The sequence below is a fragment of the Oncorhynchus masou genome, unplaced genomic scaffold, assembly GCF_036934945.1.
Source record: "Oncorhynchus masou masou isolate Uvic2021 unplaced genomic scaffold, UVic_Omas_1.1 unplaced_scaffold_1020, whole genome shotgun sequence".
NCBI lineage: Eukaryota > Metazoa > Chordata > Actinopteri > Salmoniformes > Salmonidae > Oncorhynchus > Oncorhynchus masou.
The window spans coordinates 1-15,000 of record NW_026999886.1 but is presented as its reverse complement, the minus strand read 5'-3'; the positions used below and the strand labels follow the sequence as shown (position 1 = coordinate 15,000).

Sequence of the window (15,000 nt, the reverse complement as noted above, 5' to 3'; positions counted from 1 at the left end):
GGAATGAAATGGAGATAAAGAGACAGAGAGAGGGAATGAAATGGAGATAAAGAGGCAGAGAGAGGGAATGAAATGGAGATAAAGAGACAGAGAGAGGGAATGAAATGGAGATAAAGAGGCAGAGAGAGGGAATGAAATGGAGATAAAGAGGCAGAGAGAGGGAATGAAATGGAGATAAAGAGGCAGAGAGAGGGAATGAAATGGAGATAAAGAGGCAGAGAGAGGGAATGAAATGGAGAAAAAAAACAACTCTAAAAATTGACCAAAGTATCATAAAGGAATCAGGTAAATAATGATGTCTCAGTCAAGTCATACAACTACAGTCCACTATTACATCACACAAACTATAAGCCTCCTAAAAGCCTTCCCTTTTGTGTCTTTCTTAGAGTGAGTCCAACAGAGCCTGAAGCAGATGAGATCAGTGACCTATGACCAGGCATCCCACAGTCCAACCAGCCGGCAGACTCTCCACGACAGAGAATGACACACAAGTGCACACGCAAACACACACACACCCTGTCTGTCTGGTGCTTATAACCTGTTAGCGATTTCTGTCAGTGGTTTCTGTCCCATCTCACCTGATTCAGTGCTTCATTGATTTTAATTAGCAATGTTAATACCAGACCAGAATAATCACTTATGCAAAGAAGTTTTTTGTAATCCAGAATGTTTCATTCATGTGCCCTCCGCTTGGCCTCCTGCACCAGCAGTACCACGGCCAAGGTTACAGAGGGCAAGGTACTCACATCAGTCAATCAATCCTCCCTCCCTGTCCAACAGACTCTGCAACTCTCTGAGACCGACTGCAAAGAGTTCTGAGACTTTGAAAAAGTGCTTCACTGGGCAAATTGGGACTGTCAGAGAGAGAGAGGGTGGGGGGGAGAGAGAGAGAGAGAGAGAGCTCTGTCATCTGACCTCAAACTCAGATAATATAACCTTCTTTCACCCCTATATCCTACCACACTGTGTTGAAACCTGTGGGCATGTTGCATCTGTGACTGCCTGTGGCTCTCAGTGATACTGTATGTTTATTTATACTGAGGGCGGAGGTCATCGGCATGCATAATTCAATGTTTATTTCCTAATACATTTGAGTCTAATATTTGCCTTTATTCCCCAGTGAGGCTGCTTGAGGTATTTTTAATGTCAAACCATGTCTACAGTTGAAAGGGGAAAGGGGGCAGTGGGCCATTGAGATTTGGTTTAATGTGGTTTACTAAAAATAACAAAGCACTTTTCTCTTGTCTTTCTTATTTGCATGTGTGCTCCTTGTGTGTGTGTGTGTGTGTGTGTGTGTGTGTGTGTGTGTGTGTGTGTGTGTGTGTGTGTGTGTGTGTGTGTGTGTGTGTGTGTGTGTGTGTGTGTGTGTGTGTGTGCGTGCGTGTGCGTGTGTGTGCGTGTGTGTGTGTGTGTGTGTGTGTGTGTGTGCTCCTTGCAGTTCGTGTGTGTGTGTGTGTGTGTGTGTGTGTGTGTGTGTGTGTGTGTGTGTGTGTGTGTGTGTGTGTGTGTGTGTGTGTGTGTGTGTGTGTGTATGTGTGTGTGTGTGTGTGTGTGTGTAGTACTGGGGCGGCAGGGTAGCCTAGTGGTTAGAGCATTGGACTAGTAACCGGAAGGTTGCGAGTTCAAACCCCCGAGCTGACAAGGTACAAATCTGTCGTTCTGCCCCTGAACATGCAGTTAACCCACTGTTCCCAGGCCGTCATTGAAAGTAAGAATTTATTCTTAACTGACTTGCCTGGTTAAATAAAGGTAAAAAAAAGAAGAAAAATAAATAAATAAATAAAATAACAGTGGTGGCTTGTGACACTTTAAATGGGGAGGACGGGCTGGAGCAGAATAAATGGAATGAGAGAGAAGATACCATTCCATTCACTCCATCCATCCATTACTATGAGCCATCCTCTACGTTACACTCTCCCCTGCACACTGTGTGATGGATGTTCCCTCTGCTCCTCTGCCTTTGATGATACTGCCTGGGCTGCTGTACCTCATGGCTGGTCTGTCAGAGTAGGAGAGGTTTCATGCCATCAGGGGCTCTCGGTAACTCTGATCCCAGTCGAGATGAGGGAATCTGGGGCATTGGAGATCTGAGGGACCCCCTGGATCTCCCACCATGGGGGTCCCACAGTGAAGTGAAAGTGGGACGAGTGTTACAGTTTTTTTCGATTGCTAAACGACAGTGGGCACAACTGGAGTCACATGTGCAAAACTCTAACTACAGTCTGCACTACCAACAGTCACCTGAGCTAAACAGTTCACATCACCTGCAAAACTCATTCCAAGCAACACAACTCTTAACACATGGCTCAAAACAAGCTCAGTGCAGCCAAACACTATGCACAACCCTCACTGAGATAACACACACTGTCACTCAGAACACACTGAGAGTAAAAACACTAGCATCAAACACCAATACAGAAAATACAAACTTTTCATCTTTACAGTTTGAACAATTTCAGTGACTTCATACAAAGTAATATTTTCTTCAAAGAAAAGAGTGACATTCTTTCACATGATTTTTATTTTTATTTTTAGAACATAACAATTCTTTAAGGTAAATTAAAATTAGCAGTTTGCTTCAATAGTCTGTAGTAATTTACGGAATTACAGAAATGAGAAAAAAAGGTAGAAACTAAAAGTACATACTGTAATTCAAACAAATAATTGAGGGGCTAATCCTGCCTCTCTCTAGCATCAGGCCACAGGTTTTCTTCAACATCACATCTAATGTTTTCTCTTGCCATGCACCTGGGGAAGAACCTTCTGGAGTGCCTTATCCATCCCTGGCAGTCCTCTGGACTCGTGTCCTCACATCCGGGCATGCATGGCTTCCAAAAGAGGCATTTGGTCATGTGGGAGGTGACCAAACACTTTCCACCTCCAGGCAGAGAAAACTCCTCTATTGGGTTGAGGAAGGGTGAATATGCAGGCAGGTACAAAACCATAAATCTGTGATGTGCTGCAAACCAATCTGTGACAGCTGCAGAGTGGTGAAAAGCAACGTTATCGCAAACTATGACAAAAACTTGGGCGTTTCTTACTGGCTCCCCTGTTCTGCTGGCACTAGCTGAGCATAGAGCTGTTCTAGGAAAGCTATAAGCCTTTCTGTGTTGTATGGGCCAATGAGTGGTGTGTTGAGAAGCAAACCATCATTGGCCATTGCATCACCCCTGGTGATATTTCCCCCTTTGGCCTGGAACCTCCACAGTGGCCCTTTGACCTATAACATTCCTTCCTCTGCGCCGTGTTTTGGCAAGGTTAAATCCAGCTTCATCGATAAATACAAATGAATGTGGTCTTTCCAGTGCTTCCACCTCCATTACTCTCTGAAAAACAGTAAGTGCACAGTTTTACTGTAGAAATGCTAGTGTTTTTTTTTACTGTAAATATTTTGTATAGCTGTGTACATAACCTCAGACGTCTTACCTGGACATATTGGTATCTTTGCTCTTTTACCCGTTCACTGTTTCTCTCGAACGGTACAGTGTATAACTGTTTCATTGTAACTTGGTGATTCTTTAGGACTCGAGCAATAGTTGTTGTGCTGACAGAATTAACATTTTCAAATATATCATTATCAGCCAGCACTCTATCTTGAATCTCCCGCAGTTTTATTGCATTGTTGACAACAACCATGTCAACAATAGCATTTTCCTGCACATCTGAAAATATTTTTCCTCTTCCCCCTGTTGGGGGCAGCCTTTGGGTCCTGTTGTAAAAATATATTTTACAGTCAAACTTACTGTAATATATATCTGTGTAAATATTCTATAATTGCAATACAAAATAGATTCCTGTAAAGTTTTCATTTACTGTAAGGATGTAACTCTCACCTGTTTGTATGATGGAAAATTCACATTACAGATGCCACTGTGGATCTTTGCAGATTGGGTTGCACCCTCAACCCTGCCTCTCTCAATGAGAGACCATGGTTCACGACATGGTCTATAAGTGTAGCCCTTATTTCATCTGAAATAACAGCTCTTTGTCTTCTTTGTCTTCCTCCACGCATCCGACCTCTCCCTGCCACCCTTCTCCCTCCACGAACCCATCTTCCTTGTTCCATTTCCAAAATGAGTCTTTCTGAGCTCTACCTATATATACTGTAATATGTGTGTGTGTTCACTAACAAGTCTAAAACAAGACACCTGCTTAGCCTTTCAGCTGAAATTGCAATCAGCAGTGTTTGAAAGGCACAAGGCTGAAATCTATTCCGTTTTGAATGTGTGGTTCACAGTTTTGACAGCAGTGTGTTAGCATTTGAACAAAGTGCTGTAAATCCACAGTGTTGTGCAGGTTGTGGTTAAAGTCATGGGATAAGTGTGTAGAGTTTTGAAAACTGTGTTCAAGCAATGAAAAACGAACTAGAGTTTGGTCCACATGAACTGCCGCTGTGCAGACTGTAGTTAGAGTTTTGCACATGTGACTCCAGTTGTGTCCACTGTCGTTTAGCAATCGAAAAAAACTGTAAGCAGGGGGTTGGTCTGTGGGTTTGGAAATTCGACTGCTTTTCCACCAAGGAATATTGGATATTAAATAGTCATTTAAATTAATGACGGATTCCAATGTGAATTGCAAACATTATTTTAAATTGAAATCACTTGCCCACAGTTACACTTGAGTTCAAACTTACCCAGGCCTCGTCGACCTTCCCTAAAATGTGAGGCGTGAAAATGGTGTGATTTTGGAGGTGTAGCAACACAAGACTAAACTGACCCCAACACTGAAGGGCACTACAGCTGCAACAGTACAACAGTTGTTGAAATCTCCTATTTTCGTATTCTTACATCCTGGTCTTCACCGATCTGAGAGGATTGGGTGAAGGGCCGGCCCTGATTGGGTGTGTGATTGGGCGCGGGGCCGGCCCTGATTGGGCGTGTGATTGGGCGCAGGTTAAATACCAGTCCCAGAGCACAGCAGACAATAATCTCATAACCTCCCTAGACCCACAGTTTATAGACAAGGTGTTTAGCTGTTTATTATGGCATGTTTGTATTGGCAGTGTGGACAGATACAGAGATGTGTGTGTGTGTGTGTGTGTGTGTGTGTGTGTGTGTGTGTGTGTGTGTGTGTGTGTGTGTGTGTGTGTGTGTGTGTGTGTGTGTGTGTGTGTGTGTGTGTGTGTGTGTGTCTGTGTGTGTGTGTGTGTGTGCATGTGCGTGTCTGTGTGTGTATGTGTGTGTGCGTGCGTGCGTGCTTGCGTGTGTGTGTGTGTGTGTGCGTGTCTGTGTCTGTGTGTGTGTGTGTGTGTGTGTGTGTGCGTGTCTGTGTCTGTGTCTGTGTGTGTGTGTGTGTGTGTGTGTGTGTGTGTGTGTGTGTGTGTGTGTGTGTGTGTGTGTGTGTGTGTGTGTGTGTGTGTGTGTGTGTGTGTGTGTGTGTGTGTGTGTGTGTGTGCGTGTGTGTGTGTGTGTGTGTGTGTGTGTGTGTGTGTGTGTGTGTGTGTGCGTGTGCCTGTGTGTGCGTGTGCCTGTGTGTGTGTGTGTGTGTGTGTGTGTGTGTGTGTGTGTGTGTGTGTGTGTGCGTGTGTGTGTGTGTGTGTGTGTGTGTGTGTGTGTGTGTGTGTGTGTGTGTATTCCTCCAAAGTGCCTGAGTGTTGTTAAATAGAAAAAAAACATTTGGCGAAGATTCAAGCACACATTACAGTTTAAGGTGGTCTTGGATAAATGGGAACAGACTTTTATTTGCCAAAGCAACATTTTCATCAGGGTTTACATAAGGTTTCATTTCAACAAACTTTTCTGCAGTTGCTACATACATGAATGGTATCCATTGATTCTTGAATAATATATCTTAGAAATGCATCATGATCTTAGTTTAACTGTCGTACCCCTTCAGAACACCAAATATAAGCTTGTTTTACTCTCATGTTTGGAAACAAAATAAATATTAACAAAACTGTATAGCCTCAATGTCACGCCCTGACCTTAGAGAGCTTTTTATGTCTATATTTTGGTTTGGTCAGGGTGTGATTTGGGTGGGAATTCTATGTTTATTTTCTATGTTTTGTATTTCTTTGTGTTTGGCAGGGTGTGGTTCTCAATCAGAGGCAGCTGTCCATCATTGTCTCTGATTGAGAATCATACTTAGGCAGCTTTTTCCCACCTGTGTTTTGTGGGTAGTTGTTTTCTGTTTTGTGTCTACACCAGACAGAACTGTTTAGTTTTGGTCCATTTTGTTATTTTGTCTCATGGTTACAACTATCATTTTGATATCATGGATGATCAGTCCTTGCATCTATATCCCTGTCTATGAATTTGAGAGTAGTTACTTTTCTCCAGCACCATCCCTAAACTTTTTATAGAAACAGTGGTGGGGAGATGTACTGCAGGCCAACCAAGATGTACTGCAGGCCAACCAAGATGTACTGCAGGCCAACCAAGATGTACTGCAGGCTAACCAAGATGTACTGCAGGCTAACCAAGATGTACTGCAGGCCAACCAAGATGTACTGCAGGCTAACCAAGATGTACTGCAGGCTAACCAAGACGTACTGCAGGCCAACCAAGATGTACTGCAGGCCAACCAAGATGTACTGCAGGCCAACCAAGATGTACTGCAGGCCAACCAGGACGTACTGCAGGCCAACCAAGACGTACTGCAGGCCAACCAAGACGTACTGCAGGCTAACCAAGATGTACTGCAGGCTAACCAAGATGTACTGCAGGCTCACCAAGATGTACTGCATAAAAACATAATCCTATCGTTAACAGAAATAAAAGGTACAAGAAGGCAGTATACTCACCATGCCCTACTGGCTCAGACATTCGCATCTTGTCCTGCCGCTGCCTTCCCATTGGTTGTGAGCAACCCAGTGACTGGTAGTCCTCAGCTGTGATTGGTGCAGTCTGGTGGACTGCATCTCCTGCACTCTCCTATTGGGTGGAAGTGGAGTTTTCAATTCAATTAGTCATAAGTATCTATTTAATTTTTTAACAAGACAAATGTTTTTTAGTTTTTTTAGGGGGTGTTTCAATTATGAAGCGAGTGATTGGCTAATGAGAACATAAGGGAATACCAAACGAGGTTCACGGAGAAGGGACACCCTTAGAGTTTAATTTAACTCAGGCCAAAGAACCGACTACTAATTGCACTTAAACAATTAGTTTATTCAAGTAAGTAAAGTCGTAGAGGGTAAAAACAAAACATTTTTCATCCAATTATATGCATTATTTCCTAAGAGAGCTTTTGATTCAACTTTTAGAATTGTGTCTCTCTTACATTCAAGACGTCCAAACTGACTTTCTGGAAATGGCGGCTCCTCAGCTCCTGCATTCGGAAGTGGTTTTCCTGGTATTTCTCCTCAGCAAGTCTCCTGTAGTGTTACATTATATTATACATTGGCTGGTTTAAGCCCTGAATGCTGATTGACTGACAGCTGTGGTATATCAGATTGTATACCACGGGTATGACAAAACATTTTTACGTTGGTAACCAGTTTATAATAGCAATAAGGTACCTCGGGGGTTTGTGGTATATGGGCATATGGGTATATCATGGTTAAGGGCTGTATCCAGGCAGTCCGCGTTGCGTCCCGCTTAAGAACAGCCCTTAGCCGTGGTATATTGGCCATATATACCACACACCCCTTGCTTTATATCTTAATATACAGGTAACTGCAAAAATAATGGAAACACTTGAGATCATGAGGGATACAAAGTATAATGAATGCAGGTGCTTCCAAACAGGTGTGGTTCCTGAGTTAAACATCCTTAGGGTCATGTATAAAAAAGTATTTAGTCTACCGTGGCTATTCCCCCATAGGATGACAATGACTCCATCCATAGGACACGAGTGGTAACAATGGGTTGATGAGTATGAAAACGATGTAAACCATATGCCATGACCGTCTCAGTCACCAGATCTCAACCCACTTGAACACTTATGGGAGATTCTGGAGCGGAGCCTGAGACAGCGTTTCCCACCACCATCAACAAAACACCAAATGATGGAATTTCTGGTGGAAGAATGGTGTTGCATCCCTCCAAGAGTTCCAGACACTTAGAATCTATGCCAAGGTGCATTGAAGCGGTTCTGGCTCGTGGTGCCCAGTGCCCTATTAAGACACCATGCTTGGGTTTCCTTTATTTTGGCAGTTACCTGTAGACGAATGATGCAACACAGTATAAAAGTGAGATGGCAGCGTGTTATGTTGATCATTAAGACAAGGAGGTCATAGTCTTAGGGTAGCCTAGTGGTTAGAGCGTTGGCCTAGTAACCGAAAGGTTGCAAGTTCAAATCCCTGAGCTGACAAGGTGCAAATCTGTCGTTCTGCCCCTGAACAGGCACTTAACCAACTGTTCCTAGGCCGTCATTGAAAATAAGAATTTGTTCTTAACTGACTTGCCAAGTTAAATAAAGGTTAAAAAAATGTGTTTTTAAATAACACTGTAGTTATCAACCAGAAACAACAGAGTGTGGGGGAGAGAGGAGGAAGGATATAGATAGAGAGAAAATGAGAGAGAAAGAAACACAGGTAGATAGAGACACACATAAAGAGATGGAGGAGAGAGAGAGAAGGTCATGGCTTGTATAATATCAGCGTCCTGCTAAAAGTTGGAACTCCATAGAGCACATCAATAGCCCTGTTGCCTGGCCTGTTGTCCTTCCCATCCACCACCCCTCTGTCGCTCTCAGTATCGTTCCCTGTAGACACGTCTCCAACACAGTTCAGCCCAAGGAAACTAGGGCAGGGGAGAATGCATTTACACAAAACTCTCTTCATCTTTAAAGGGAACCCAGCCATGCATCAGGCCCAGAAGAATCCCAATGGGACCTTACAGGCTCTATAACGGTCATGGACCGAATGACTGTGGTGTGCGTGTGCGCATGCGTGTGTGTGTGTGTGTGTACATGTGCGTGCGTACTTGTGAGGGTATGTAAGGGTGTCCTACCTAAGCCTCCTGGCCTTGTCGTCAGCAGTCTGCAGCTTCCTCAGCCTCATTCTCTCCCTGGGGGTCATTCTGTCTAGCTCTGACTTCTCCCTCAGTGTCTGAAGGTGCACCTTTCTCTGCCTGTTCAAAAGGCAAAGGTCAAGGTGCAACGGTCAGAGGTTGGGAGGGCTGGAGCGTTGGCGAGTAAGATAGGTCAGAGGTCCGATACTCCTACATACAATTACCTCTGCACTGTTAAAAACAATTGCTGCCTTAATGGGATTTTGAATTTACCATGGCAAAAAGAGACACTGTGCACTGTAAACACCTCAGGGTGGTAGATTTGATTGAATTCTAGCGTTTACCTTTTGTAGGTCACTTCCTATGTGGATGTAAATACTTCATTCAACATGTAAGGTATGTAACAAGGTCATTTAGAGTGAGATGGGCAGTAATCAGACATAAACAACATACTTATGAAAGAGATGATCTAATCAAGAGGAATACTAATTGGAGACCCTGATTCAGATATGTCTCCCACTGTCCTCTAACCATAACTTAAACCCTTACCTTAAACCTAAACCTAACCGAAAGCCTAACCCTCAACCTAGCTTCATGTGCACATCCCAGTTCAACCCTAGCCTCATATTACCTCGATTTACCTGGACTAACCTGTACCCCTACACATTGACCATTGTACCCCTACACATTGACCATTGACCACATTTTGTTATTTTATTGTTACTTTGTTCTTCTTCTTTTTTTATTTTAAGCAACACAAAAAAATGCATTGTTGCTTGTAAGTAAGCATTTGATTTGAATTGAACCCTATCCCCAGCTTCATGTCCTCATACCAGCTCAACCCTAACCTTAGACCCAACCCTAACCCCAGCTTCATGTCCACATACCAGCTCAACCCTAACCTTAGACCCAACCCTAACCCCGGCTTCATGTCCACATACCAGCTCAACACTAACCTTAGACCCAACCCTAACCCCAGCTTCATGTCCGCATACCAGCTCAACACTAACCTTAGACCCAACCCTAACCCCAGCTTCATGTCCACATACCAGCTCAACACTAACCTTAGACCCAACCCTATCCCCAGCTTCATGTCCACATACCAGCTCAACCCTAACCTTAGACGCAACCCTAACCCCGGCTTCATGTCCTCATACCAGCTCAACCCTAACCTTAGACCCAACCCTAACCCCAGCTTCATGTCCACATACCAGCTCAACACTAACCTTAGACCCAACCCTAACCCCAGCTTCATGTCCACATACCAGCTCAACACTAACCTTAGACCCAACCCTAACCCAGCTTCATGTCCACATACCAGCTCAACACTAACCTTAGACCCAACCCTAACCCCAGCTTCATGTCCACATACCAGCTCAACACTAACCTTAGACCCAACCCTAACCCCAGCTTCATGTCCACATACCAGCTCAACCCTAACCTTAGACCCAACCCTAACCCCGGCTTCATGTCCACATACCAGCTCAACACTAACCTTAGACCCAACCCTATCCCCAGCTTCATGTCCGCATACCAGCTCAACACTAACCTTAGACCCAACCCTAACCCCAGCTTCATGTCCACATACCAGCTCAACACTAACCTTAGACCCAACCCTAACCCCAGCTTCATGTCCACATACCAGCTCAACACTAACCTTAGACCCAACCCTATCCCCAGCTTCATGTCCACATACCAGCTCAACACTAACCTTAGACCCAACCCTATCCCCAGCTTCATGTCCACATACCAGCTTAACACTAACCTTAGACCCAACCCTAACCCCAGCTTCATGTCCACATACCAGCTCAACACTAACCTTAGACCCAACCCTAACCCCAGCTTCATGTCCACATACCAGCTCAACCCTAACCTTAGACCCAACCCTAACCCCGGCTTCATGTCCACATACCAGCTCAACACTAACCTTAGACCCAACCCTAACCCCAGCTTCATGTCCACATACCAGCTCAACCCTAACCTTAGACCCAACCCTAACCCCAGCTTCATGTCCACATACCAGCTCAACACTAACCTTAGACCCAACCCTATCCCCAGCTTCATGTCCACATACCAGCTCAACCCTAACCTTAGACCCAACCCTAACCCCAGCTTCATGTCCACATACCAGCTCAACACTAACCTTAGACCCAACCCTATCCCCAGCTTCATGTCCACATACCAGCTCAACACTAACCTTAGACCCAACCCTAACCCCAGCTTCATGTCCACATACCAGCTCAACACTAACCTTAGACCCAACCCTAACCCCGGCTTCATGTCCGCATACCAGCTCAACACTAACCTTAGACCCAACCCTATCCCCAGCTTCATGTCCTCATACCAGCTCAACACTAACCTTAGACCCAACCCTAACCCCAGCTTCATGTCCACATACCAGCTCAACACTAACCTTAGACCCAACCCTAACCCCAGCTTCATGTCCACATACCAGCTCAACACTAACCTTAGACCCAACCCTAACCCCAGCTTCATGTCCTCATACCAGCTCAACCCTAACCTTAGACCCAACCCTAACCCCAGCTTCATGTCCTCATCCCAGCTCAACACTAACCTTAGACCCAACCCTATCCCCAGCTTCATGTCCTCATACCAGCTCAACACTAACCTTAGACCCAACCCTAACCCTCGCTTCATGTCCACATACCAGCTCAACACTAACCTTAGACCCAACCCTAACCCCAGCTTCATGTCCTCATACCAGCTCAACCCTAACCTTAGACCCAACCCTAACCCCAGCTTCATGTCCACATACCAGCTCAACACTAACCTTAGACCCAACCCTATCCCCAGCTTCATGTCCACATACCAGCTCAACCCTAACCTTAGACCCAACCCTAACCCCAGCTTCATGTCCACATACCAGCTCAACACTAACCTTAGACCCAACCCTAACCCCAGCTTCATGTCCACATACCAGCTCAACCCTAACCTTAGACCCAACCCTAACCCCAGCTTCATGTCCACATACCAGCTCAACCCTAACCTTAGACCCAACCCTAACCCCGGCTTCATGTCCACATACCAGCTCAACCCTAACCTTAGACCCAACCCTAACCCCAGCTTCATGTCCACATACCAGCTCAACACTAACCTTAGACCCAACCCTAACCCCAGCTTCATGTCCACATACCAGCTCAACACTAACCTTAGACCCAACCCTATCCCCAGCTTCATGTCCACATACCAGCTCAACACTAACCTTAGACCCAACCCTATCCCCAGCTTCATGTCCACATACCAGCTCAACACTAACCTTAGACCCAACCCTAACCCCGGCTTCATGTCCTCATACCAGCTCAACCCTAACCTTAGACCCAACCCTAACCCCGGCTTCATGTCCACATACCAGCTCAACCCTAACCTTAGACCCAACCCTAACCCCAGCTTCATGTCCACATACCAGCTCAACACTAACCTTAGACCCAACCCTAACCCCAGCTTCATGTCCACATACCAGCTCAACACTAACCTTAGACCCAACCCTATCCCCAGCTTCATGTCCACATACCAGCTCAACACTAACCTTAGACCCAACCCTATCCCCAGCTTCATGTCCACATACCAGCTCAACACTAACCTTAGACCCAACCCTAACCCCAGCTTCATGTCCACATACCAGCTCAACACTAACCTTAGACCCAACCCTATCCCCAGCTTCATGTCCACATACCAGCTTAACACTAACCTTAGACCCAACCCTAACCCCGGCTTCATGTCCACATACCAGCTCAACACTAACCTTAGACCCAACCCTAACCCCAGCTTCATGTCCACATACCAGCTCAACACTAACCTTAGACCCAACCCTAACCCCAGCTTCATGTCCACATACCAGCTCAACACTAACCTTAGACTCAACCCTAACCCCGGCTTCATGTCCACATACCAGCTCAACACTAACCTTAGACCCAACCCTAACCCCAGCTTCATGTCCGCATACCAGCTCAACCCTAACCTTAGACCCAACCCTAACCCCAGCTTCATGTCCACATACCAGCTCAACACTAACCTTAGACCCAACCCTAACCCCAGCTTCATGTCCACATACCAGCTTAACCCTAACCTTAGACCCAACCCTAACCCCAGCTTCATGTCCACATACCAGCTTAACCCTAACCTTAGACCCAACCCTAACCCCGGCTTCATGTCCACATACCAGCTCAACCCTAACCTTAGACCCAACCCTAACCCCAGCTTCATGTCCACATACCAGCTCAACCCTAACCTTAGACCCAACCCTAACCCCAGCTTCATGTCCTCATACCAGCTCAACACTAACCTTAGACCCAACCCTAACCCCGGCTTCATGTCCGCATACCAGCTCAACACTAACCTTAGACCCAACCCTAACCCCAGCTTCATGTCCGCATACCAGCTCAACACTAACCTTAGACCCAACCCTAACCCCGGCTTCATGTCCACATACCAGCTCAACCCTAACCTTAGACCCAACCCTAACCCCGGCTTCATGTCCACATACCAGCTCAACCCTAACCTTAGACCCAACCCTAACCCCAGCTTCATGTCCACATACCAGCTCAACACTAACCTTAGACCCAACCCTAACCCCAGCTTCATGTCCACATACCAGCTCAACACTAACCTTAGACCCAACCCTAACCCCAGCTTCATATCCACATACCAGCTCAACACTAACCTTAGACCCAACCCTAACCCCGGCTTCATGTCCACATACCAGCTCAACACTAACCTTAGACCCAACCCTAACCCCGGCTTCATGTCCGCATACCAGCTCAACACTAACCTTAGACCCAACCCTAACCCCGGCTTCATGTCCGCATACCAGCTCAACCCTAACCTTAGGCCCAACCCTAACCCCGGCTTCATGTCCGCATACCAGCTCAACACTAACCTTAGACCCAACCCTAACCCCGGCTTCATGTCCGCATACCAGCTCAACACTAACCTTAGACCCAACCCTAACCCAAGCTTCATGTCCGCATACCAGCTCAACACTAACCTTAGACCCAACCCTAACCCCAGCTTCATGTCCACATACCAGCTCAACACTAACCTTAGACCCAACCCTAACCCCAGCTTCATGTCCACATACCAGCTCAACACTAACCTTAGACTCAACCCTAACCCCGGCTTCATGTCCACATACCAGCTCAACACTAACCTTAGACCCAACCCTAACCCCAGCTTCATGTCCGCATACCAGCTCAACCCTAACCTTAGACCCAACCCTAACCCCAGCTTCATGTCCACATACCAGCTCAACACTAACCTTAGACCCAACCCTAACCCCAGCTTCATGTCCACATACCAGCTTAACCCTAACCTTAGACCCAACCCTAACCCCGGCTTCATGTCCACATACCAGCTTAACCCTAACCTTAGACCCAACCCTAACCCCGGCTTCATGTCCACATACCAGCTCAACCCTAACCTTAGACCCAACCCTAACCCCAGCTTCATGTCCACATACCAGCTCAACCCTAACCTTAGACCCAACCCTAACCCTTCAGCTTCATGTCCTCATACCAGCTCAACACTAACCTTAGACCCAACCCTAACCCCGGCTTCATGTCCGCATACCAGCTCAACACTAACCTTAGACCCAACCCTAACCCCAGCTTCATGTCCGCATACCAGCTCAACACTAACCTTAGACCCAACCCTAACCCCAGCTTCATGTCCACTTACCAGCTCAACCCTAACCTTAGACCCAACCCTAACCCCGGCTTCATGTCCACATACCAGCTCAACCCTAACCTTAGACCCAACCCTAACCCCAGCTTCATGTCCACATACCAGCTCAACACTAACCTTAGACCCAACCCTAACCCCAGCTTCATGTCCACATACCAGCTCAACACTAACCTTAGACCCAACCCTAACCCCGGCTTCATGTCCACATACCAGCTCAACACTAACCTTAGACCCAACCCTAACCCCGGCTTCATGTCCGCATACCAGCTCAACCCTAACCTTAGACCCAACCCTAACCCCGGCTTCATGTCCGCATACCAGCTCAACACTAACCTTAGACCCAACCCTAACCCCGGCTTCATGTCCGCATACCAGCTCAACACTAACCTTAGACCCAACCCTAAGCTTC

At 46.2% G+C, this 15,000-nt stretch overlaps 1 protein-coding gene across 1 annotated transcript in view; it reads right to left on the bottom strand.

The window, feature by feature from the left end:
• LOC135528688 (serine/threonine-protein kinase Nek11-like) overlaps positions 1-9,005 on the bottom strand; it is a 44,959-nt gene extending 35,954 nt beyond the window's left edge. The window contains exons 1-3 of the mRNA XM_064957799.1: positions 8,892-9,005; positions 7,219-7,312; positions 6,743-6,872 (exon numbers count right to left, since the gene is read on the bottom strand). Of these exons, the coding sequence (XP_064813871.1) occupies positions 6,743-6,872; positions 7,219-7,312; positions 8,892-8,959 (292 nt within the window). The 5' untranslated portion in view covers positions 8,960-9,005. The remainder of the gene's footprint in view (positions 1-6,742; positions 6,873-7,218; positions 7,313-8,891) is intronic.
• Positions 9,006-15,000: the final 5,995 nt, after the last annotated feature.